The sequence below is a fragment of the Mobula hypostoma genome, chromosome 9 (genome assembly GCF_963921235.1).
Source record: "Mobula hypostoma chromosome 9, sMobHyp1.1, whole genome shotgun sequence".
In the NCBI taxonomy this organism is placed as follows: domain Eukaryota; kingdom Metazoa; phylum Chordata; class Chondrichthyes; order Myliobatiformes; family Myliobatidae; genus Mobula; species Mobula hypostoma.
The window spans coordinates 19,779,458-19,803,739 of NC_086105.1; the positions used below are offsets into that span (position 1 = coordinate 19,779,458).

A 24,282-nucleotide genomic window follows, 5' to 3' on the forward strand; every position below is an offset into this window, starting at 1 on the left:
CAGTTCACTGTGTAAGACCTACCCAGGTTGGTCCTACCAAAATGCAACACCTCGGACTTGTCTGCAAAAATTCCATTTGCCATTTTCCTAGCTGGTGCAGGTTCTGCTGCAAGCTCTGATAGACTTCCTCACGGTGCACGATACCCTCAATCTTAGTATCATCTGCAAAGTTGCTATCCAGCTAACCACATATCATCCTTATCATTGATGGAGATGACAAACAATGATTCACCCAGCACCAATCCCTGTGGTACTCCACTAGTCAGAGGCTTCCAGTCTCCCACAAAACCAATGTCTAATACAATTTACAATCTCATCTTGAATGCCAAGCAACTCTTAAGCAATCTTCCATGTGGGACCTTGTCAAAAGCCTTGCAACGTCCACTGTCTTGCCTTCATCAACTTTATTGCTAACTTCCTCGAAAAACTCTATAAGATTTGTTAGACGTGAACTACCATACATGAAGCCATGTTGACTATCCTAATCAGTCCCTGTCTATCCAATACTTATATATCCTGTCCTTTAGAATATCTTCCAATAACTTTCCCACTACTGATGTCAGGCTCACTTGTCTAAAATTTCCTGGCTTATTTTTAGAGCCTTTCTTAAACAGTGGGACATCGTTAGCACCAGTCCCTGTGGTACTTCACTCGTCACAGGCTTCCAGTCTCCCATTTGCTCTCACCCCCATCATTGCAAAGTGCTTTGAGAGACTGGTTCTGTCACATCTGAAATCCTGTCTGCCCACTACCCTGGACCCCCATCAATTTGCCTATCGCACCAACAGGTGAACAGAGGACGACATCTCCACAGCACTTCAGTCTGCCCTAACCCAGCTGGACAACCCCAACTCTTAACGTCAGAATGCTGTTCATTGACTTTAGTTCGGCATTCAATACTATGATCCCCTCCAAGCTGATCGCCAAACTTCACCAGCTTGGTATCAGCTCATCCCTCTGCAATTGGACCTTGGACTTTCTGACTAATAGACCCCAATAAGTTAAGTTAGACACCCTCTGCTCCTCCACTCTCACCCTGAACACTGGTGTACCTCAAGGCTGTGTGCTGAGACCTCTTCTGTACTCCCTTTTCACCTATGACTGTGTTCCTGTACATGGTTATAACTCCATAATCAACTTCACATATGACACCATGGTGGTTGGCCTGATCAGAAGGGATGATGAGATGGCCTACAGGGACGAGGTCCAGCACCTGGCCGCATGGTGTGCTGATAACAACCTGGCCCTTAACTCCCAGAAGACCAAGGAGAGCATTGTGGACTTCAGACATGCTAGGAGCCATACTCACGTCCCCACCTACATGAAAGGAGCTGCAGTGGAGCGTGTATCAAGCTTCAAATTCCTTGGTGTCCACATTTCCGAGGATCTCACCTGGTCCCTGAACTTCTCCATCCTGATCAAAAAGGTGCAACAGCGACTTTATTTCCTGCGGAGCATCAAGAAAGCTCACCTCTGTCCCAGGATACTGACGGACTTTTACCGCTGCACCATTGAGAGTGTACTTACCAACTGCATCTCAGTGTGGTATGGCAACTGTCCTGTATTGGACCGCAAAGCACTCCAGCGTGTGGTGAAAACTGCCCAGTGGATTATCAGCACCCAATTATCCACCACTGAGAACATCTACCATAAACGTTGCCTGGGCAGGGCGAAAAGCATTATCAAGGATGCATCTCACCCTAACCATGGACTTTTTACTCTCTTCCCACCTGGTAGGCGCCATAGGAGCCTCTGCTTCCGCACCAGCAGGCACAGGAAGAGCTTCTTCCCTAAAATGGACACACAAAAGATTGCAAATGCCGGAATCAAGAGCAACAGACAGTTTGCAAGAAGAACTCAGTGGGTCATGCAGCATCTGTGTGATAAAAGATTTGTCACCATTTCAGGTCAAAACCCTGCATCAGGAACATGGACAATTCCCTTCCTCCCACAGAAGCTGCTTGACCTTCTAAGTTCCTCCAGCAGATTATACTTAGCATCTTTGGGAATCCCTTTTTATCCGTTACAATGCTATCACGTCCTTTCTGTATTGTTGATCGTAACTATACACAACACGCTGGCTATGGTACAACTAATGTCTGTTAATATTTTAACAGGAACTCCTGCCCCTCTGTTCTGTGTCTAAGCTGATGGAGGCACATGTCTAATATGCCATGTTATTTATTTGTCTGTCTGCCATTAGAGCAGAGGTTCTCAGCCTTTTTTTTAATGCCATGGACCCTTACCATTAACCAAAGCTTCTCTGGATGCCAGGTTGGGAACCCCTGTGTTGGAGGTTTGTGGACATCCATATCAACATTCTTCTGTCCTTCTCAATTCTGTTAGATCCTATTTCAGATTGAGTTACAGATACCACTATTGTTCCCACTTAATCCAATCCATTGCTGTTTGCTTGGGTCTAGAATTTCCTTCCTGTCCAGCAACCACGGTGCTAGTTTTGATATCACTTACTTGTGGCTCTTATTTTTAATTCCATATAATTTATTAATACTGCAGAAAGCAGCGACGTTTTACTGAGCTCTATAAAACCTTACTGCAAACATATTTTTAAAATTCCAAATGACTGTTATCATTTGCTTTCTACTAATGACTCATTTTTAATCCAATTTCTCTCTTCCTCTCTGATCGTGTAGGGGTTTACTTCCTTGATTAATCTGTTGTGTGCAGTCTGCTAAAATGCATTGCACTGCATCAACTGTTTGTTGACAATCCTTTTTAATTCCTCAGGATGTTCATTTGTAACCTTTTATTAATAAGCCTATGATGACCCTATCTGTTATCAACCATGGATGTTCTGTCCCAGCTGTCTATGTGATATGTAAGTGAGAGCAGTACGATATCGAGAGCAAGCTGTTCCCCATGCAGCAGGCTTCCCCTTCTCTACACATCTGATGAATTGAAAGGAATGGCAGAGACTGGTACAGTTTGGCAGCATCGCAGGAGTTGCCCATCTGTGTTGAACTCAAGGTGGGACTGCCTTAGGGACTCCAGCTCCGATCTTTTCCTCAAGGCTTACTCTTGAAGCCTTCCCCATAAGTGGGTATAGCCATAAGGCAACAAAGGTTTGAGATCAGAGTTTTTCTTCTGGAAGAGCTGCCAAGGACAGCTGGCAAATCTCATCTGCCCAAAGCGACTGGTGTTAAGGCACCAGTAATCTGCCTTTTGCCTCTTAGTAGACACTGTTTTGCCTGGCTTAATAGCTCAGCTACATGTGAAGACCAAGAGCTGGATTTGCTTGTCAGAAGCTATTTGAGGCACAGGTAATGGGAGCTTATCCCACTGCCATTCCCCCTCCCCCCCCCCCGAGTTATAACAACTTTGAGGAACCAACTCTATGATGATTGCCTTTTATTAATCCGTAAGTCACTAAATACTGATTCATACAGTCACTTGGACTTTTTCCACTTATTTGTCCTATCTGCTATCAGGCTAACAGACCTGTAGTTAACTTGACCTAGTCTCTCTGTTGATACCACACGAACAACCTTCTGGTCCTCTCTTCTTTTAAATAATTAAATTTGATCCAGAGTTAGTGACAAATCAAATACCATCAGGAAGTAAACAGACTAGTGTCCTGAACTTGAAGCTGAATGCATTTAAAACAGTGGAGGTACATACAAACCGAGAAGAAATGTCTCCTCTCCACCACTCATCATCAATAACTCTACAGTGAGCATCCTTTCAACATTCAGATTCCTGGACTTCATTATTTCGCAGGATTGCATGTGGGAGAATCTTATCCTATTCATTAACAAAAAGGCTCAGCAGAGAATGTACAGTTGGTAAAATTCCATCTTTCTCAGAACATACTGTTGCAATTCTACACTGCCATCGTAAAGAGCATCCTCATATCAGCCATTGCTGTCTATTTTGGTGCTATATCTGACAGCAATCTGTCAAGACAGCAGAAAAAGGTTATTGGTTGCAGTTTGCCATCACTGCAGGACTTGTGTGTGTCCAGGACAAAGAAGAAGGCAGGAAAAATCATTGCAGTCACTACCCACCCAGCAAACTGCCTTTTCCAAACACTCCTTTCTGGAAAGCACTATTGGGCTATTGAAAGAAAAACTTAATGTCTTCTTTAAAGTTTCTTTCCCCAGTCAGTTGATATGATCAATGATTCAAGGTGCTCCAAAACGCCCCTCTATCTTTTATTATCTCAGTACAGCACTTCACTGTAATCTCTTGAAACCACTTTTTATAATGCTGTTTACATTGTAAATGCATGATGGTATTTATGTATTGATGATGGAGGTCTCTAATAATTTATTGACATCCAGGACAGTTATTTGGATTTTTTCTTGTTAGATTTTGCATTGCAAATGCTACTTTGCCTTTATCAGCTATAGCAGTGTGAGTTTTTACATGATAACTAGCACATTTACTTATTAATTTTCTTTCTAGAGCACCACTGCACCTTGCATGTGCAAATGGACATGCTGATGTAGTTGCTTTGCTTGTTGAAAATAAATCAAACCCGAACATTTGTGACAACGAAAACCGCTCTCCTTTGATGAAGGTAAGAGATCTTGATTTTGATGGGGCCAGTCTATTTGTTTAATTTCCTTTTGCACCTTTCCTGAAACCTTCATCCTTCCTAGAGTGTAGTGACTTGATTTACAGTCAATAATCTATTTCCCCTACTTTTTCAAACATCCTTCAGTTTTCTTGTCCCTTTTGTTTTCTCTCTCCCATATGAATTATTTCATATTCCAGTGCTTTCTCACTTTTTCCTCATATCTGTAGTCCATCACGAGGTCTTTCCTAATTCTCCACCTGTTTTAATTTAATATTAATCATAATTGATTATGGTCATGATAGTTGGACCAAAGTGCACATATTTAGTTTAGTACCTATACAGGTGTCCCTTGCTTTTCAAACGTTCGCTTTACGAAACCTCACTATTACGAAAGACCTACATTAGTACCCTGTTTTCGCTAACAGAAGGTGTTTTCACCGTTACGAAAAAAGCAGCCGCTCTCCCCCGGATTCGAAACTGCATTCTCGCCGGCATTGCTTTAATACGTGCCTGTGAGCAGCCGTTAGCAAGATGAGTTCTAAGGTATCAGAAAAGCCTGAAAGAGCTCGTAAGGGTATTACACTTAGCATAAAACTAGACATAATTAAGCTTTTTGATCGTGGTGAATGAAGTAAGGACTAAGTGAGTTTGGCTTGTGGAAGCTGATGAAGATGATGTTGAAGAGGTTTTCGCATCCCATGACCAAGAACTGATAGATGAAGAGCTGATGCAATTGGAAGAGGAAAGGATAACAATCGAAACCGAATGAGTAATGATAAAGTACGACTTCAATTTTGAAAGAGTACGTCGGTTTAGGGCATATTTGCAGGATGGTTTGAGTGCTTACAACGAACTGAATGATAGAAAAATGTGCAAGGCTCAGCAGTCAAGCAAGCCTTCCACATCAGCCACAGCAGATGACGAACCTCGACCTTCAACATCGAGGCGGGCAGTCATAGGAGTAGATGAGCTGCCTGCTCTAATGATGACGAGATGACAGGCCAGTGTCCCACCACCCCAACCCCCAGGTCGCGGACAGATACCGATTCACGGAGAATGCAGCGGTAGCCGGGGAACACACAGCACATCTTTAAGAAAAAAGCCGAAATAAACGTGCTAATTAATTAGGTACCGCCCGGGATGTAATTGTTGGCCCAGATCAGAGGTGATGCAACCGGCAATCTAACACACAACCATCAGTGTGCTCCGTGCTTTCCCGATTCCGGTAAGTGATACTACACTGTACATACATTATTTCTACTTTATATCGGCTGTGTATTTTTACGTGTTATTTGGTATGATTTGGCAGCTTCATTGCTTAACGGTTACTGGAGAGAGCGCTTGCACCGTGTTTTTGCCAATGGCGCTTGCGTGAGATTTTTGCTACAGAGAACAGTTCAGGCAATGATTGTGGAGAAGTATTTCTACTTTATATAAGCTGTGTATTTATCATATTATTCCTGCTTTTACCATATGTTACTGTTATTTTAGGTTTTATGTGTTATTTGGCATGATTTGGTAGGTTATTTTTGGGTCTGCGAATGCTCACAAAATTTTCCCATGTAAATAAATGGTAATTGCTTCTTCGCTTTATGACATTCCGGCTTACGAATCATTTGATAGGAACGCTGTACCTTCGGATGGCGGGGGAAACCTGTATCTAGTTTGATATAAAAATTTCTCCATCTCAAAGGAAAGATTAGTGACAAGTATTCACTACAAGCCTGCAGGTTCCCATAGTGATCTTGAATGTACTTCCACCCACAGCCTCTGTACCGTTCTCTCAGTTCCTGTGACTTTGTTCTATTCACTCCAGTGGTGGTCCCATAGAAATGTCCCCGAGATGTCTTCCTACTTAAAACATTCTCAACATAGCTCGGAGATTTCTTGACTCTATCTCATCTATTTCCCACACGTCTATTTTTATCCCCTCTCCTGGACAGAGCAAAGAGTTTCACTAACACAAGAAAATCTGCAGATGCAATGCATACAAAATTCTGGAGGATCACAGCAGCCCAGGCAGCATCTATGGAAAAGAGTAAACAGTTGACATTTCGGGCCGAGACACTTCATCAGGACTCAGATGAAGAGTTTCACAGTTTCTTGCCTTCCACTCCAGCAGCCTCCACATTCAACAAATCATTCTTAATAGTTTCTACTAGCTTCATTGTGATCCTACCTCAAAAGATGTTCTCCCCTCTCCTCTTTCAACATTTTGAAGAGACTATACCCACCATGACTTCCTGGCCCACACTTCTGTCCCCAGCAACTGCTCCCCTTTTGTGCAGCATTTTCCAATATGACTGCATGAAATGCTATATCTATGCTCAATTTTGATACAGGGTTTTCTTTCTGATAATGTCAATAATTCCTTTCCTCTTACATATTCTATGTTGTTTGATCTGCTGAGTTCTCCTAGCAGATTGTTTGTTGTTCCCTGTTCCAATTTCTGTAGTCCCTTGTACCTCTACTGTACTTTTTCCCCTAATCCTTTCTGCTGTCCTGGGACACAAGGAGTCATTTGAAGTGAAGCAGCTGTTGCCTTGCACTTTCGGTTTGGCATAGTGCATTCTTTTGTTCACATTGTGGTTTCCTCCTTATTGGAAAAGCCAGGCACTGACGGTGAGCACTTTGCAGAGCACTTGTGCCGACGTCCAAGAAATGACTGGGACTACTTTAATTCTCTGTCCGACTCCTACTCTGACACTTGAGGGACAGCACCTCATCTTATGAGCATAATGCAGCTTTTGGGCTTAATACTGAAATCAGCCATTTCAGGTAACTCACTTTCATTGTCTGAATTTCTACTGTAAATTATTCAGCTCTGATAGCAGTTTACTTTCTCTCTCCATCAATGCAGCCTGACTTGCTTGACATGACCTACAGCCCCACATTTCACACCTTTTCATGCTTCTTTGTATTTTTACTTTCAAAGTACTCCTGTGGCTTTTGTTTTGTTTGTAATAGCCCCTATTAGTCAGCTGGATGGATCAGTCCTCAAGACTACTTTTCTCCATTACAACACTGGCTCTTCTCTCCTTCACTGTGTTGGAAACGTAAAGCTAACTTGTTTTTTGTTTCAAAGCTTGCATGAAAGACTTTCAGCCCACTTCATTAATTCTGTTTTCCTTTCTACAGGTCCTGACTAATCTACTGAGTATTTCCAACAGCTGCTGTTATTATGACATGAAACATTAACTGTGTTTCTCACTTCATAGGGGCTGTCTGATTTGAGATTTGAATATTTCTTGCTTTTTCTGATGTATTTTTCATTTCAAAGTTATATGTTATTATTATACAGTACAGGTTTCCCCCGCCATCCGAAGGTAGAGCGTTCCTATGAAACGGTTCGTAAGCCGAAATGTCGTAAAGCGAAGAAGCAATTACCATTTATTTATATGGGAAAATTTTCTGAGCGTTTGCAGACCCAAAAATAACCTACCAAATCATGCCAAATAATACATGAAACCTAAAATAACAGTAACATATAGTAAAAGCAGGAATGATATGATAAATACACAGCCTACATAAAGTAGAAATACTTTTCCACAATCATTACTGAACTGTTCACTGAAGCGAAAATCTCACCCAAGCGCCGTCGGCAGAAAATCTCACGCAAGCGCTCTTGGCAAGAACACTCTCCCCAGTAACCTTTAAGCGATGAAGCTGCCAAATCATACCAAACAACACGTAAAAATACACAGCCGATATAAAGTAGAAATAATGTATGTACAGTGTAGTATCACTTACGGGAATTGGGAAGACAGCGCCGAGCACACGATGGTGTGTTAGACTTGTCGGAGTTTGGGTGGTGCAGTGGCCCCCACCCTCCGGGCCGCCGCTGAGCGATACATTGCTGCGAAGAACGCAGGGGTCCAGTGGTAGCTGGGAGGTACACAGCACATCTTTAAGAAAAAAGCCGAAACAAACATGGTAATTAATTGGGTGCCACCCGTAATTGTCGGCCCAGATTAGTGCCAATCTCCGATTGCGTTGTCTCTGATCTGAGCCGACAATTCCATGTCAGTGACACCTAATTAATTAGCATGTTGTTGTTTGGCTTTTTTCTTAAAGATGTGCTGTACCTTTGCATTCTCCGCGAATCAGTATCTGTCCATGGCCTGGGGGTTGGGGTGGTGGGACACTGGGGTGTCATCTCATCGCCTGTTTCCATTAGAGCAAGCAGCTCATCTTCTTCTATGTCTGCCCGCCTCGATGTCGAAGGTCGAGGTTCGTCGTCTGCTCTGGCTGATGTGGAAGGCTTGCTTGATTGCTGAGCCTCGCGCATTTTTCTATCACACAGTTCTTTAATAAGGACTCAAACCATCCTGCAAATATCCCCTAAACCGACGTGCCCTTTCAAAATTAAAGTCGTACTTTATCATTACTCATTCGGTTTCCATTGTTATCCTTCTTTCTTCCAATTGCGTCAGCTCTTCATCTGTCAGTTCTTGGTGATGGGATGCCAAAGCCTCTTCAACATCATGTTCGTCAGCTTCCACAAGCCAAACTCACGTTGTCCTTACTTCGTTCACCACGATCAAAATGCTTAGTTATGTCTTGTTTTACCGTAAGTATAACACCCTTACGAGCTCTTTCAGGCTTTTCTGATACCATAGAACTCATCTTGCAAACGGCTGCTCACAGGCACGTGTGAAAGCAAAGCAGCTCCCAATCCGAGGGAGAGCGGCTGCTCGGGGCGCACTGCCTTGTATCGCGCACTGATTTTTTTATCGCGCGCTGAATTTCTTTTTCGTGACAGTAAAAACCCCTTCTGAAAGCGAAAACAGGGTACTAATGTAGGTCTTTCGTAACAGTGAGTTTTCGTAAAGCGAACGTTCGAAAAGCGGGGGACACCTGTACTTGGTTATTTAAAATCTATTGATTATAGCTATTTAAAGCAATTTGAAAAAAAGAAGCAAGTGAAGGTGTTTGGGCTGAAGACACTACCCCAATAAGCTGCAACAATAGTGTTGTGGAGCTTCCAGTATCTGAGTCTAATATGGATTCCTGGTCTCATTCTGTGTATCTGTTGGGTAGTAGAATGATAGCAAAGCAAGTGTATCTGTAATCCAGATTTGCTAGCAGTTAACAACAATGAACTTTGCACTTCAAACATAACGGTCTGTGGAAAATGTATATATAAACCTCTTGTTACCTTGTCCACAGGCAGTGCAGTGTGAACAGGAGTGTTGTGTAGTTATCTTACTAAGCCATGATGCTGATCCTAATCTGGTGGACATTAATGGATACACTGCTCTGCATCTTGCTGTCCTGATCCCTAACGTCACTTTGGCAACGCATTTGCTGGAGTACGGGGCACACATAGATGCCCGAGATAAGGTATTTGCATTAATTCTTCATAGTAGTTCAAGTTTTCACAGTCTGAAAAATTAACACTCTTTTCTGAGTCATACTTGTAGAGCATGTTTTATAGCAGATTAAAATGTTGACCAATGTAAATGTGCGTGTACTTTGTCCTGAAAGAACCCAAACTACTTATTGTATTGAGATTCAAATCAAAGTAGGTTTAAAATGGTTATATATACCTTGTTGTAACATTTAGGAACAAGGTAAGTGGGCTGTTACTACAGGAGATTAGATTTTACCTGGAATGTTTTTGATCATGATGTATTATATTGATTATCAGTTATCACTTCACTAAATGACAGTCACATTTGAAATGGATGATGAATTTTCAAAAAAAAGAGCAACAATAATCGATTTCCATTAACATTAATTTTGCAGTTACCATTTGTTGTGCCTTAAGTCCCAATTTATTTTGGTTATAAGTTGCTACATTAATTTAATGAATAAACTTTTTAATACCAATCCTGCTTTAAATAATAAATGGCAAATCAGGGAAGTTTCACTAAGCAATGATTTATCTTTCTAAATTACTTTCAGAGAGTTGCATGCCCAGTTTCAATTCTTTTATTCTCCCTATTCAAATTCAGTAACCTCATAGCTTCCTTTCATTTTGTAACAGCTTTAGTGATATTATAGCAACTAGAGCTTTGCTCTTGCACCCTCTGCAAACTAAAGATCTAGATTTTAGATTCTGTTCCTTGATTATGATTTCATTCTGCTAAAGCAGTAATTCCAGGATTGACCTACTTCTTTCTTACTTTGACACCATCGTTAGATGCTGTTAAGCTACTATCCAAGTTAATTTGCCCATTGTGTAAAAGTATATGAACAGGATACAATGAAATGGTGGACATTCAGACAATAATGAATCCAACCTGTCTGATAGTTGAAGACTCGATGAGAAAGCCAACTCTGAAGAAGATACAAATATTCGCTAAAGGGATATGGAGGGATTATGCAAATACTTCAAAGTGTGTGGTTCTACGTTTGAATCAGAAGAACAGAACCTTTATTTATAATGGAGAAGAGCAACTTAATATACAGTAGCATCTTCTGTGGTGGTTTAGATCATGAGAACACTGAGTGTTCATCTAGAAATGCATACATGCATTAAGAAATGATACAATGTTTCTCCGGAGTGGTATCACAGAAAACAGGACAAACCAAAGACCAACACTGACAGAACCACATAATTATAACGTATAGTTACAGCAGTGCAAAGCAATACCATAATTTGATGAAGAATAAACCACGGGCACAGTAAAAGAGAGTCTCAAAGTCCCCGAGTCGATCGACTCCCGAGTCCCCGATAGCAGGCGGCAAAAGGGAGAAACTCCCTGCCATAAACCTCCAGACACTGTGAACTTGCCAATGCTTTGGAAGCAGCCGACCACAGCCGACACTGAGTCTGTCCGTCCGAAAACTTCGAGCCTCCGACCAGCCCCTCCGATACAGCCTCCCGAGCGCCATCCTCTGCCGAGCGCCTTCAACCTAGCCCCAGCCGCTGCAACAAGCAAAGCCGAGGATTCGGGGCCTTCTGCTCCGGAGATTCCGGTTACCACACAGTAGCAGCGGCAGCGAAGCGGGCATTTCAGAAGTTTTCCAGATGTTCCTCCGTACTCTCACATCAGTCTCCATCAGAAAATGCAGCAAAAAGTCTGCAAGTTATAATTGTACATTTATTTATTCAAATGACATTTATCGGAAATCCTTGGGGCCAGTTGCATTTCGGAATTCAGAATTTTCTGGATTTCAGACCCTCACCCCCACCCCCGATACCAAAAAACATGTATGCTCAAGTCCCTTATTTAACCTGTCTCAGTGAGGTGTAGGACCCAGCGGCGCACCAAACCTATGCACATCCTCCCATATACTTTAAATCATCTCTCGATTACTTATAATACCTAATACAATGTAAATGCTATGTAAATAATTTTTATACTGTATTGTTTAGGGAATAATGACAAGAAGAAATTTTATTTCCAAGAAAAGCATTCAATAAAACATAAAAATATACAGCTTCAAATGAACCGAATCAAACAGATGGTAAATGACTGCTGGAATAAATGTAGAACGTTACTGTCACTGTCACTATAAAACTTCAGTAACTTGTCTTTCTGTTTATTTAAATCATATACAGTGGTAGTTCTATTTTCTGACACTATTTTCTTCACTAAGATGCCTCACAGACACACCACAATCAAGCTTCTGCAATAACTCCACTTTCTGCGTTATTGATAGAGAAAATTCCTTTTCTTTTTCTGATTGTTACCCATAGGGGTATCTGCAGCTCTTTTTGACATTTTCACAGTGAAATTAAACAGAAAGTCAACAGTGAACACAAAATATCAGCGAACAGCAAATGCACGTGTAACCAGTACGAGCGCTGAGCCACAACTGACGTCTGGTGGCCTCTGCTAGTGCTGCCACGTCACACCTGAGTGACGTCAGCTGTTGGCAAAAGAAAACTTCGGTTTTCGGAGCTTTTTGGATTTCAGAATTTGGGATAAAGGAATGTGCACCTGTACTGGGAGCATTCAAAAGTTTGTCTGATTTTTTTTTCTCTGGTATACACAAGTATGAATAGTGATCTCATTGACCAATATGAGATCATTAGATCTGATTTGTTAAAATTTTGAAAGGCTGTTAAATTTCAAGGATGCAATTTGATGATCCCCAAACTTCTCTGTAGGCTCCACTTGAAAGAACATTGAACTTTGAACATTCAACTTATCAATTGAGACCTGTTTCCAGTAACATGAAAACGATGTTACATATTTGTCTGCTATACAATTGTAAATTATTTTGTGATAATTAGATGACTAATGGATTGTTTGTTTCCAAAAGAATGGATATACTCCTCTGCTGTTAGCAGCTACTCGGAACCACCAAAAAATGGCAAAATATCTTATTAAAAAGGGTGCTGATGTGAATGCAAAGGACAAAAGTGGGAGGTACGTTGGCACACTTCAAATCTTGAATTGTTGAATTAAGAAATTTAGGGTGTGTGATTTCTTTTTGTTTATTATTTTATTCTTGAAATAGTACCAAATGAGCTCGGGTTATTGCTAACATGAGAAAATCTGCAGATGCTGGAAATCCAAAGCAACACACACAAAATGCTGGGGGAACTCAACAAATTAGGCAGCATCTATGGAAAAGAGTAAAGAGTTGACATTTCAGGCTGAGACCCTTCTTCAGTACTGAGAGGGAAGGGGGAAGGTGCCAGAATTATAAGGTGGGGGGAGGGGAAAGAGGCTAGCTGGAAGGTGATAGGTGAAAGGTCAAGGGCTGGAGAAAAAGAATCTGATAGAGGAGAGTGGACAATAGGAGAAGGGAAAGGAGGATGGGACTCAGGAAGAAGTAACAGGCAGATGAGAAGAAGGAAATGGTCAGAGTGGGGATTAGAAGCGGGGGGAAATTTTGTTCACCTGAAGGAGAAATTGATATTCATACCATCAGCTAAGGTGATGAATACAAGGTGATACTGCTGTTGTAATGCTATCCTTTCTGGTTATCAACAACAGGAATCTACATACAGAAAAGTTTGATTGAAATCACTGGCATGCATTCCATTACTTAAATTCAATCTGATTGTTCTACTGTATTGGTCTTGATTTTGTTTTAAGGTGTGTAATAGTATTCATTGAGAACAACTAGAAATCACCCATTGATCAAGTTGAATCTGGTTTGTTCAGCCAAGTTGTCCTTGCTGTTGCTGTTTAATTTCAAGATGTGCATTTTAATACTAATAACAAAGAGTGGTTAATTTTTCTGAATATGTAGTCTTTAATATTGGAAGTACAATCACAAATTGTGAATATCCAAAGTTCAAAGTATATTTTATTGTCAAATTACCTATTCTGTATGTCACCATACACAACCATAAGATTCCTTTTCCTGTGGGCATACTCAGCAGATCTATAGAATAGTAACCATAACAGGATCAATCAGAGTGCAGAAGAAAATAAAATGTGCAAATGCAAATATAAATAAATAACAATAAATAATGAGAACATGAACTAATGGGATAAAGAGTCCTTAAAGTGAGATCATTAGTTATGGGAACATCTCAGTGGTTGGGCAAGTGAATGTCGTATTCCCTTTGCTTAAGAGCCTGATGGTTGAGCGGTAGTAACTGTTCTTGAACCTGTTGGTACAAATCTTAGGGCTCTTATACCTTCTAACTGATGGCAGCGGCGAGAAAAGAGCATGGCCTGGGTGGTGAGTATCTCTGATGATGGATGCTGCTTTCCTACAACAGCACTTCATGTAGTTGTGCTCAATGGTGGGGAGGGTTTTACCCATGATGTACTGGGCCAAATTCACTACCCTTTTGTAGGATCTTCTATTCAAAGGCATTGGTGTTTCTGTACCAGGCTGTGATGCAGCCAAACAATATACTCTCCAATACACATTTATAGAAAGTTAGTCAGAGTTGTAGATGTCTTTGTCTCCTATGGGAGTAGAGGCACTGCCGTGCCTTCTTCAAAATTGCACTTGCATGTTGAACCCAGGACAGCTGCTCTGAAATGGTAACACCGAGAAACTTAAAGTTGCCGACGTTCTCCACCTCTGACTCCCCACAATGCACAGTGGCTCGTGGACCACTGGTTTACTTCTCCTGACGTATACTATCAGTTCCACTCGTATCTCTTTTGCTAATCACCTGTCCAGCTCTTGGCTCCATCCCTCCCCCTCCTGTCTTCTCCTATCATTTTGGATCTCCCCCTCCCCCTCCAACTTTCAAATCCCTTACTCACTCTTCCTTCAGTTAGTCCTGACGAAGGGTCTCGGCCTGAAACGTCGACTGTACCTCTTCCTAGAGATGCTGCCTGGCTTGCTGCATTCACCAGCAACTTTTATGTGTGTTGAAAGATAGGAATTAAGCTCTTTCCACAGATGAGCTCACTGTCAAGTGCCATTGTAACACCACCCCATTCCATGTACTTTGAGGTGTCTGCTGTCAGTCTGTGTTGCAGACAGAAATTGAAAGGCTCAGATCACTGCTGGGTTTGTAATCTTACTCTTTCAGCATTCTTTTCAGCCAAAAGCTTCGGTGCCACATTAAGTCCAGAACGAGGGATCATAGTTTGAGGATAAAGGGGAAGTCTTTTAGGACCGAGATTAGGAAAAACTTCTTCACACAGAGAGTGGTGAATCTGTGGAATTCTCTGGCACAGGAAACAGTTGAGGCCAGTTCATTGGCTATATTTAAGAGGGAGTTAGATATGGCCCTTGTGGCTAAAGGGATCAGGGGGTATGGGGTGAAGGCTGGTACAGGGTTCTGAGTTGGATGATCAGCCATGATCATACTGAATAGCGGTGCAGGCTCGAAGGGCCGAATGGCCTACTCCTGCACCTATTTTCTGTGTTTCCATGTCTCTACATTGTTAGATGACAATGTTGTAACCATCATGGATCAATTTAGCCAAAGACCTTACTTGGTTCTGAAACGTAAATTTTGCATAGGTGTTAGTGCAACGCTATTACACTCTGAGTTCTCCCATGGATTGTGTGAATTTTTCCCGGTGCTCTAGTTTCCTCCCAGTCTAAAGATGTATTAGGAAGGTTAATTGATCATTCTTATTTGCCCCATGTTTAGATTAAGGTTAATCAGGGCATGGGGTTGCTGGGGCAGCATTGCTGGAAGGGCCGGAAAGGCCTACTCCATGTTGTATCACTGAATGAGTGAACGAACAAAGAAATAGCATTTTCTACTCCACAGTTGTAGGGACCCCATACGTTTTTCTTGTATTCAGTTTGTTGAACTGTTTCTTGGAGTGAATCCAGTTGACTGGCTGGATCTGGTTTAGTGAGCTCAGGAGAGAAAGTTAAGAGGATCATTTGTTACATCTGGCTGAAGGTAGTTTTTGCAGTTGTTTGCTGGACTGAACCTTATCAAAGATGAATATGTTCGTGGAATTTTCTCTTCCAAAGTAGCACACACAAAATGCTGGAGGAACTCAGCAGGTTAGGCAGCATCTATGGAAGTGCCTCGGCCTGAAACATCGACAGTTTATTAATTTCCATAGGTGCTACCTGACCTGCTGAGATCCTCTGCCATCTTGTGTGTGTTGCTTTGGGGAATTTCCAGCATCTTCAGACTTTCTCATGTTTATAAATTTCTCATCCTTTTGTTTAATTGTCCTTCACCATTCATTACCTGGTTGTGCCAGGACCATAAAGTCTTGTTTGGCCATGTGGTTGTAGAACTTCTTAGCTCTGTAGCATTTAGCTTGTGTTATTGGCATGCTTGTTGTCTTGTGCTGGAATTTTCCGAGATTTGAACTTCCTTTTCAGATGTACAGTACCTGGCTCTGCTCTTTTTCTCTCTTTGATCCAGATATGGTTACTATGTTTAATCTTATTTGACTGACATACTAGGGTTAATTATTGTGATGAGAAGACACCTATTGCTGCTGTTGATTTTGTTTTCAAACTCCTGATTGTTTTTGACAAAATGTAGAGGAAGGGACTGTCTCAAAAGGAAAAAGGGCTGGTAAAGAGAGAGGACTTAGACTTAAATCACTTAGCAGGAGAACATAAGAAAAATATAATTTTTAAACCAGTGATTTTTTGTGATCTGAATGCACTACCTGGAAGGATAATTGAAACAGATTCAATAACTAATTTTAAAAGTGAGATGGATCAGTATATTGATGGAGGGTAATGTTTTTGAATAGAAGCTAGTTATATATTACTGGTTGAATAACTTATCCACTGTGCTGTATTAGCTGTTCATTAATCTAAGAATGAAACTTGAATATTTGCAATAGTTTCTCTGTACTTTAGATTTTTTTGTAAAACAATATTTTTATGTTGGATAAAGTAAAAATTTATTGAAAAATATTTCTTCTCGTTTAGGCAGAACTGAAAATGTATAATATTTTTTCTTCTGATTTCTCCAGTTGTTCTCATCTAATCACTGAACATCATACAAAAAAGAGACGTCGGTCATCACGCTTTAAATCAGGAGCGATGAAAGAGATGCCCAGTAGATCAGACCATTCTGCTGAAGTAAACTTGGGATTTGGAGAACCAGCCATGAATAAAGAGAGTAAGTTTGAGGGAAAATGTCAATAAATATATATGTATATTATATTGTTTTGAACATATTTCAATATTGTGTAAAAGGATACCTCTGGTCTTGAAAGTACTAAGAAAATAGGCACTGTGGTTTTAAATTTAGTTTTAAGAACTTTTGTGAAAAAGGATACTGTATAAATCAAACAACAGGAACTCTGCAGATGCTGGAAATTCAAGCAACATACATCAAAGTTGCTGGTGAACGCAGCAGGCCAAGCAGCATCTATAGGAAGAGGCGCAGTCGACGTTTCAGGCCGAGACCCTTCGTCAGGACTAACTGCAGTTAGTCCTGACGAAGGAACTGTATAAATCAAATGGTTTAAAAGTAATGGCTGATGTTTATTTGAATGATTTAATGCTGGAAGACAGGATATTTGATTGCTCTTGCAGGATGTGGAAAGGCAGAGAGACCTCCAGTGTCCTTGACAACTACAATTGCGAGAAGTGTATCCAGCTGCAGCTTCTAACAATCTGAGTTAAGGAATTGTAACTGGAACTGAATGAACTCCAGTTCATCTGGGAGGCTGCGGGGCTGATAGTGGGGAGCCTTGAAAAGTGAAATTTTGAGAGTACAAGTCTTGCATGTGCCTGTCAGAATAAAAGGTAAACATAACAGGTTTGTTTGTTTTTAACAGAGGCTTCGCTTAAGAAAAAAAGGAGGTGCATAGCAGGTATAGTCGGGTGGGAACAAATGAGGTACTTATGGAGAATAAGAAATGCAAGAGAGCACTTAAGAAAGAAATCAGGAGGGCTGAAATAGGACAGGAGGTTGCCCTAGCAGACAAGGTGAAGGAGAATTCTAAGCAAGGTGAAGGAGAATTCTAAGAGCTTCTACAGATACATTAAGAGCAAAAGGATTGCAACGGACAAAATTCTTCTGGAAGATCAGAATGGTAATCCATGTGCAGAGCCAAAATAGATGGAGGAGATCTTAAATGATTGTTCTGCATCTGTATTTACTCAGGAGGTGGATGCGAAGTCTTTAGAAGAGAGGCAAAGCAGCATCAACTTCATGGACCCTATACAGATTACAGAGGAAGAGGTATTAGCTGTCTTGAGACAAATTAGGGTTGATAAATCCCCTGAGCCTGACATGGTATTTCCTCAGTCCCTGTGGGAGGCAATTGCAGAAATTGCAGGTACCCTAGCAGAGATACTTAAATTATCTTTAGTGACAGGTGAGGTATTGGAGGATTGGAGGAATGATAATGTTGTTGCGCTGTTTAAGGAAGACTCTAAAAATTAAGCAGAAAATTATAGGCTGGTGAGCTTGACATCAGTCGTGGGAAAGTTATTGGAAGGTATTCAAAGGGACCAAATATGAGTATTTGGATAGACATGGACTCATTATGGATAGTGAACATGGCTTCATGCAGGTAGGTCATGTCTAATCAATGTTAGAGTATTTTGAGGAAGTTACCAGGAAAGTTGATGAAGGGAAGACAGTGGGTGTTGACTGCATGGACTTTCGCAAGGCATTTGACAAGGTCCCGCTTGGGAATTTGGTCAAGAAGATCCAGTCGCTTGAAATTCAAGATGAGGTAGTGAGTTGGTTTAGAAGTTGGCTCTGTGGGAGAAGCCAAAAGTGATAGTAGATGGTTACCTCTCTGGAGTGACGCATGGATTGGAATTGGGTCCATTGTTGTCTGTCAGCTATATCAGTGATAAGGATTATAAGGTGGTTAACACCAAGATTGAGGGTATAGTGGACAGTGAGGAAGACTATCAGAGCCTGCAACGGAATCCAGACCACCTAGAAAAATGAACGAAAAGTGGCAGGTGGAACTTAATGCAGACAAGTGCAAAGTGTTGCACTTCAGTTGGACCAACCAGAGTAGATGTTACACAGTGCACGGTAGACCACTGAGGAATACAGGTACCTAATTCATTGAAGTGATGTCACATGTAAATAGGGTCATAAAGAAACCTTTTAGTACAACATAAAATACTCTGCAGATGCTGGGGTTAAAGCAACACTCACAACATGCTGGAGGAATTCAGCAGTTCAGGCAGCATCCGTGGAAACGATCATTCAACGTTTCGGGCTGAAGCCCTTCGTCAGGACTGTACATTGGCCTTCGTAAATCAAAGTATGAGTTAGTCCTGACGAAAGGTCTTAGCCTGAAACGTCGACTGTACCTCTTCCTAGAGATGCTGCCTGGCCTGCTGCGTTCACCAGCAACTTTGATGAGGAGAGGACATGGGATGTTATGTTGAAGTTGTAGAAGACGTTGGTGAGGCCTAATTTGGATAATTGTGTGCAGTTTTGGTCATCTACCTGCAGGAACGATGTAAATAAGACTGAAAGAGTACAGAGAAAAAAACTTACAGGGAAGTCACTAGGACTGGAGGATCGGAGTTATAAGGAAAGATTGAATAGGTTCGGAGTTTATTCCTTGGAACATAGAAGATCAAGAGGAGATTTGATAGAGGATACAAAATTATCAGCCGTGTAGATAAAGTAAGCCAGTGGTGTGGTGGCATCAGCACTGGACTTTGAGGCGATTGGTGTTGGGTTTGAATCCTGCCAGCTCCTGGCACACTTTCCATCCATGCTGGGTTGTGCATCAAGTTAGTGACTCGGTCTCGTTTAAAAAACAGACAAAATGCTAAAGAAACGGCAAGGTTGCTGCCTGAGGTACGGAGAAGTATAACAATAGGTGGGGTAAAAGCAAGCCACCTTTTCCCCACTGACGTCGGGTGGGACTACACTAGAGGTCATGGGTTAAGGGTAAAAGGTGAAAGGTTTAAGAGAAACATGAAGGGGGAACTTCTTCACTCAGAGGGTTGTGAGAGTGTGGAACGAGCTGCCAGGCAAGTGGTGCATGTGAGCTCGACTTCACTTTTTAAGAGGTTTGGATAGATGCATGGATAGTAGGGGTATGGATGGCTATGGTCACTGTGTAGGTTGATGGGAGTAGGCAATTTAAATGGTTCGGCGTGGACTAGGTGGACCAAAGGACCTGTTTCTGTGTGTACTTTTCTATGACTGTAGGTTTTTGCTGATATTTCAGTTTGGTCAGTGATTTCTTTTCCTGGGCCAATTCTTTCATTCAGAAAAGTGCACACATAGTGCATTTAAGGTCTGCGTGAGGGAGAGAGGGGGTAGAGGGGGAGAGAGAGAGAGAGAGAACAGTGTTGGGGTGTGGTGTTGAGGTGGATAGTGATGGTTAGAAAAGAGATGAGTTGTGCAGTAAAAATTGTAGCAAATGGGTTCAGTGTAAGGGGTTGAAGGAAGCTGGGAGTAGTGTGAGGAGGGATAGGTGTAAGAGAACAACGAGGATTTATACCCGTTCTCTCTTCCCATATCTCTACTAGTACTCCTTTTTGTCTTCTACCCTATTTTATCCTTTCTGCTTCTCCAGCTATCACTCTTTTAAGCTTGGACAAAGCTGTTTAAAATCCAAAAGGACAAGCTTTTGATTAACTTGACTGATTCTTTCAGAAGGGGTTGAAGGTCAGCACCTTGTTAATTTTTCTTTATGAAAAGAATTGGCATGTTTTGAGATTTAAGATTAGAAAGGTTTGAAGAACTGGAGTTTCAAAGCCATGGTCTTGGGACAGATTCAAAAGATATAGTTGACATGAACAAAATTTCTAAAGCAAACTGGTGTGATGGTGATTGGAATTAAGTTAGGATGGTGAAGGTCAGAGCATGGCTCGGTGGATTTATAGGCAAGTATGATTTAAAATTTGACCATCTAAAGAATGGGGGATTGATTTTGTGTGCAAGACGAAACGTAGAGAAAATCAAGACTTTGTGAATTATGTAGTTGGATAAATACAATATATTGCATTTATTTCCCAAGCAGCTTCAATGATTTCAATTTAATTTGTGATAAAGGTACTTCTGCATAATTCTGTTCATTGAGGTGTGTTAAATGTGAGATGTTTACAACTAAAGGCAGGAGAAGCCTTCACATAGAGATGAGAATGGATTAAATAATTGGTCAGGCAGCACTGTTTGAAAGATAAGTGGTCATTAAATTAATAAATTTTAAAGATGTCATGAAGTTTGAGGTAATAAAGTCAGAAAATCATCCTCATGTTCTGTAGCAAAATTTTCACACTGATATTTTTATTACTATGATTTGGATCTGTATTTCTTCTCTAGAAGCAAAGAAGTTGTCATTTGCCATGAGTCGATAACTCGAGTGCATAAACATTAAAGCTGCAAGAATATACTTGAGTTCCTTATTGCCTTACCTTTAATACAGTGAGATAATTAGAGTTGTTAGAGACTACTAACAGCAATTCTCCCCTGCAAAAGACTGCACATAGCCAGTTCTCCTGTAGAGTACATTTGAAATCCTGAATCAAAAGGCATACAAAGCAAAAATAATGCTGGTAGTCTGGTTAGACAGTTTTGCAGAGCCATACATTGAGTTGATTGACTTGCCAGAGCTCTGAATTTTGAAGTGGAAAGATCTACAGATGCTCCTACAATTGTCTCTTCCTTTTTTTTTTGTGACTCAATTTATATGATGAATAAAATACATGCTTAAAGCCCATTCTTTTTAATTTTCCATGTTCAGATTGGCTCATATGTGTTTCCTGGAGGAAAGCTATTTGTGCCCTGTCTTTTTTCAATTTAGACATAATCTTATTTCTTTTAATTGGATTCAAAACCCCATTAACATTATAGGAAATTATTTTTACCAATTCAGTTTGCATTTTTCTCTAGTAGAAAAAAAGCACTCTCCTTTTCTAACCAAACAGCAAGCAATCCCTTCTCAACAGTAAACCAAGACATATAACCACACCCTAGACATTTCTGAACGTATAACATTTGAAAATTTTTCCCGACTTCCCACAGTGAGGCCTGAGCACCGACCCGCCTCAGTTCAGAGGGATAACCTCTATCTTCACCCTGTGTTAGAGGGCCCTCAGCAGTTTGAATAATCATAGAGAATTTTCTCCTATTTATGTCTCGACCATATTGCTATCATTCAAGTTATTCCGCCTAGATTATTTTCAATTACCAGTTTTCATTTTACTTTTAAGTCCAATTTACTCTTTTCAGTCATTTCTCTTAATTAATCTGTATTCTCTGTACATTCGCATCTGAATATTTGCAGCTTTTCCTTGTAGTTTGACACTCTGTTTCGAGTGGAGCGTCCTCGCCCCACTAACTGCCACGACTTCTGCCGAATCCTCTCCAGTAGCGACTCCAGTTGGGTGATAACTTTAATAGGTAGTCCCCGGTCCGCCAGGTCCGACGTTGCCTCCTCCACCGTAGCGTAAGTTTTTGTCCCTTCGTCGTAAAAGACTCTCAGCCGAGCTGGATACAGGGTCTGGAATCTGATGTTGTCTTCCTTCAGGACTCTCCGTGTTTCCGTATATTCCTTCCGTCTGGCAAGAATCCCCGGTGCGTAGTCGTAGTCTAAACTGATTTTACAGTTGTTCCACATGAAACCTTTCTTTTGCCATGCTCTTTTAAGCACCTCTTCCTTCGTTCTGTAACTGAGAAATCTGATCAGAATCGATCTGGGCTGGGCGCTTGCCGGAGACTGTGGTGCCAACGCACGGTGAGCCCTTTCTATCTGTAGGTCTTTTGCGGCCGGTATATCAAGGTTCTCTCTAAGCAGCTTCTCCACGAAGGGAATCATCAATCCGGGTTTACCTTCGGTTCCTTCGGGAACTCCGTAGATCCTCACATTTTCCCTTCTCGAGCGGCCTTCTTGATCTATTAGTTTCCACTGGAGTTGGTCTTGTAGCTTCAGCATTTCTGCTATCACTTCCTCGGCATTTTGTAGCTTCTCTTCAATTCCAACAATCCTCGCTTCGGCTTCATCTATCCGCGAGTTAGTTTTTACTATTTCTCCTTTAATATCTTCCAGCTGTTTGCTGTTATCTTGTCGGAACTTGCGAATCTCTCCGAGAATCAAAGACAGAGTCACCGATTCCCCCTCATTATCTCCGTCCTGGCTTGCCGTGGAAGAGCTAGGCCCTTCGCCTTGCTGCATCTCTTTATGTTTATCAGCCTTCAGAGCGGACTTTTTATTCTTGTTCTTAGACATCATCCTTGCCCCTTTTATTAATATAGTTATGCAATATTAAGTATTTGTCTAAATTCGATTTTGGGGCAGTTTACCTTCTTTTTTGTCGAGAGACCTTTTCCTTACGCCGCCATTCCCTTGATGCCCCGGAAGTCCCCCATAATTGTCTCTTTCACAGAGCATCCTTGTCATATGGTGAATGTTGTCTCCAAAATTATCCCAGCCATGCCACTTTGGGTGAATCTATCCAAAAGATTTGAATGATTTGCTTGATTTGTGTTTTTTTTCACCCGTGCTTGAGAATGCCACTTATACATTCTTCACCCAGAAGTTTGATGTATCTTGCACCTATTCTCATCTAAATGTTGTTTCCACATCTGCATGCATTGTCAGAAATCTGCAAAGTTAATGTATGATAAACAATGGGAGACTTAGCTGGTCTGTTTCCTCTACCATGAGGTGGTAGTGATATCTATGTTAAGAAAATCCCTATTATTCTGTCTCAAATTCCCATCAGGGAATTGCTTAAGCCAAGTGGAAAGTTCTTTCATTGGTATTGGATCTTGCTTCGATTGGACTTTTGTAGAAGCTGATCTTCGTGTTTTGCGGTTTTTTAATGCTTTGAATGTGCAGTGTTTTTAATTCAGCAACAAATACAACATTAGTAAATCAAGAGCTGTGTGTTATGATTAAGTTTCATGGCTAATTGCATACTTTTATCCTAACCACTGACAATGAAAAGAATCTGGTTGAAAGAAATAGAACAATAATTTCATGCACTGTCCTGGATTCTAATGCTTCAGCATGATTTTGTTTAAGTTACTCTGGAAAGATATATTTATCATGGCTCTAGCTACAAATATTTATTCATTAGTTTCCAGAAAGCTGTTCATTGTGAAAAATGAAGAAGCTCTGCACTCTGAGTAATTGTAATACCTGCTTTGGACCCACATTTCCATCTTGTTAAGTAACGTTGAATAAAGACCCAGGCAACTCAAGTGTCTTATTTCAATAATCGCACAATCTAGAAAAAAAAACGTTTTAGATGATGTTTTCCTGTTTGTCATTTGTTTAGAGCTATGTTTAGAGTTCTATTTTCCCTTCTTCCTGATTTTTTTTCATCTATTCCTTATGGGCACTCCAGTCGATATAGAATATCAGGAGAGTCCTAAACTGAAGTCAAGAACAAGACGTTCTGTAAAAGGTAGTATTAAATGTGACATCTACCTTTTGTTCCCTTTTGCACAGTACTAACTTTGTGAACATAAAGAATTGGATTTTCTA

At 41.0% G+C, this 24,282-nt stretch overlaps 1 protein-coding gene across 1 annotated transcript in view; it reads left to right on the forward strand.

Moving 5' to 3' along the window:
• The first annotated feature begins 1,795 nt into the window (after positions 1 to 1,795).
• LOC134352225 (ankyrin repeat domain-containing protein 7-like) overlaps positions 1,796 to 24,282 on the forward strand; it is a 45,189-nt gene continuing 22,702 nt past the window's right edge. The window contains exons 1-5 of the mRNA XM_063059519.1: positions 1,796 to 1,860; positions 4,426 to 4,540; positions 9,710 to 9,883; positions 12,758 to 12,864; positions 16,822 to 16,970. Coding sequence (XP_062915589.1) covers positions 1,796 to 1,860; positions 4,426 to 4,540; positions 9,710 to 9,883; positions 12,758 to 12,864; positions 16,822 to 16,970 — 610 coding nt within the window. The remainder of the gene's footprint in view (positions 1,861 to 4,425; positions 4,541 to 9,709; positions 9,884 to 12,757; positions 12,865 to 16,821; positions 16,971 to 24,282) is intronic.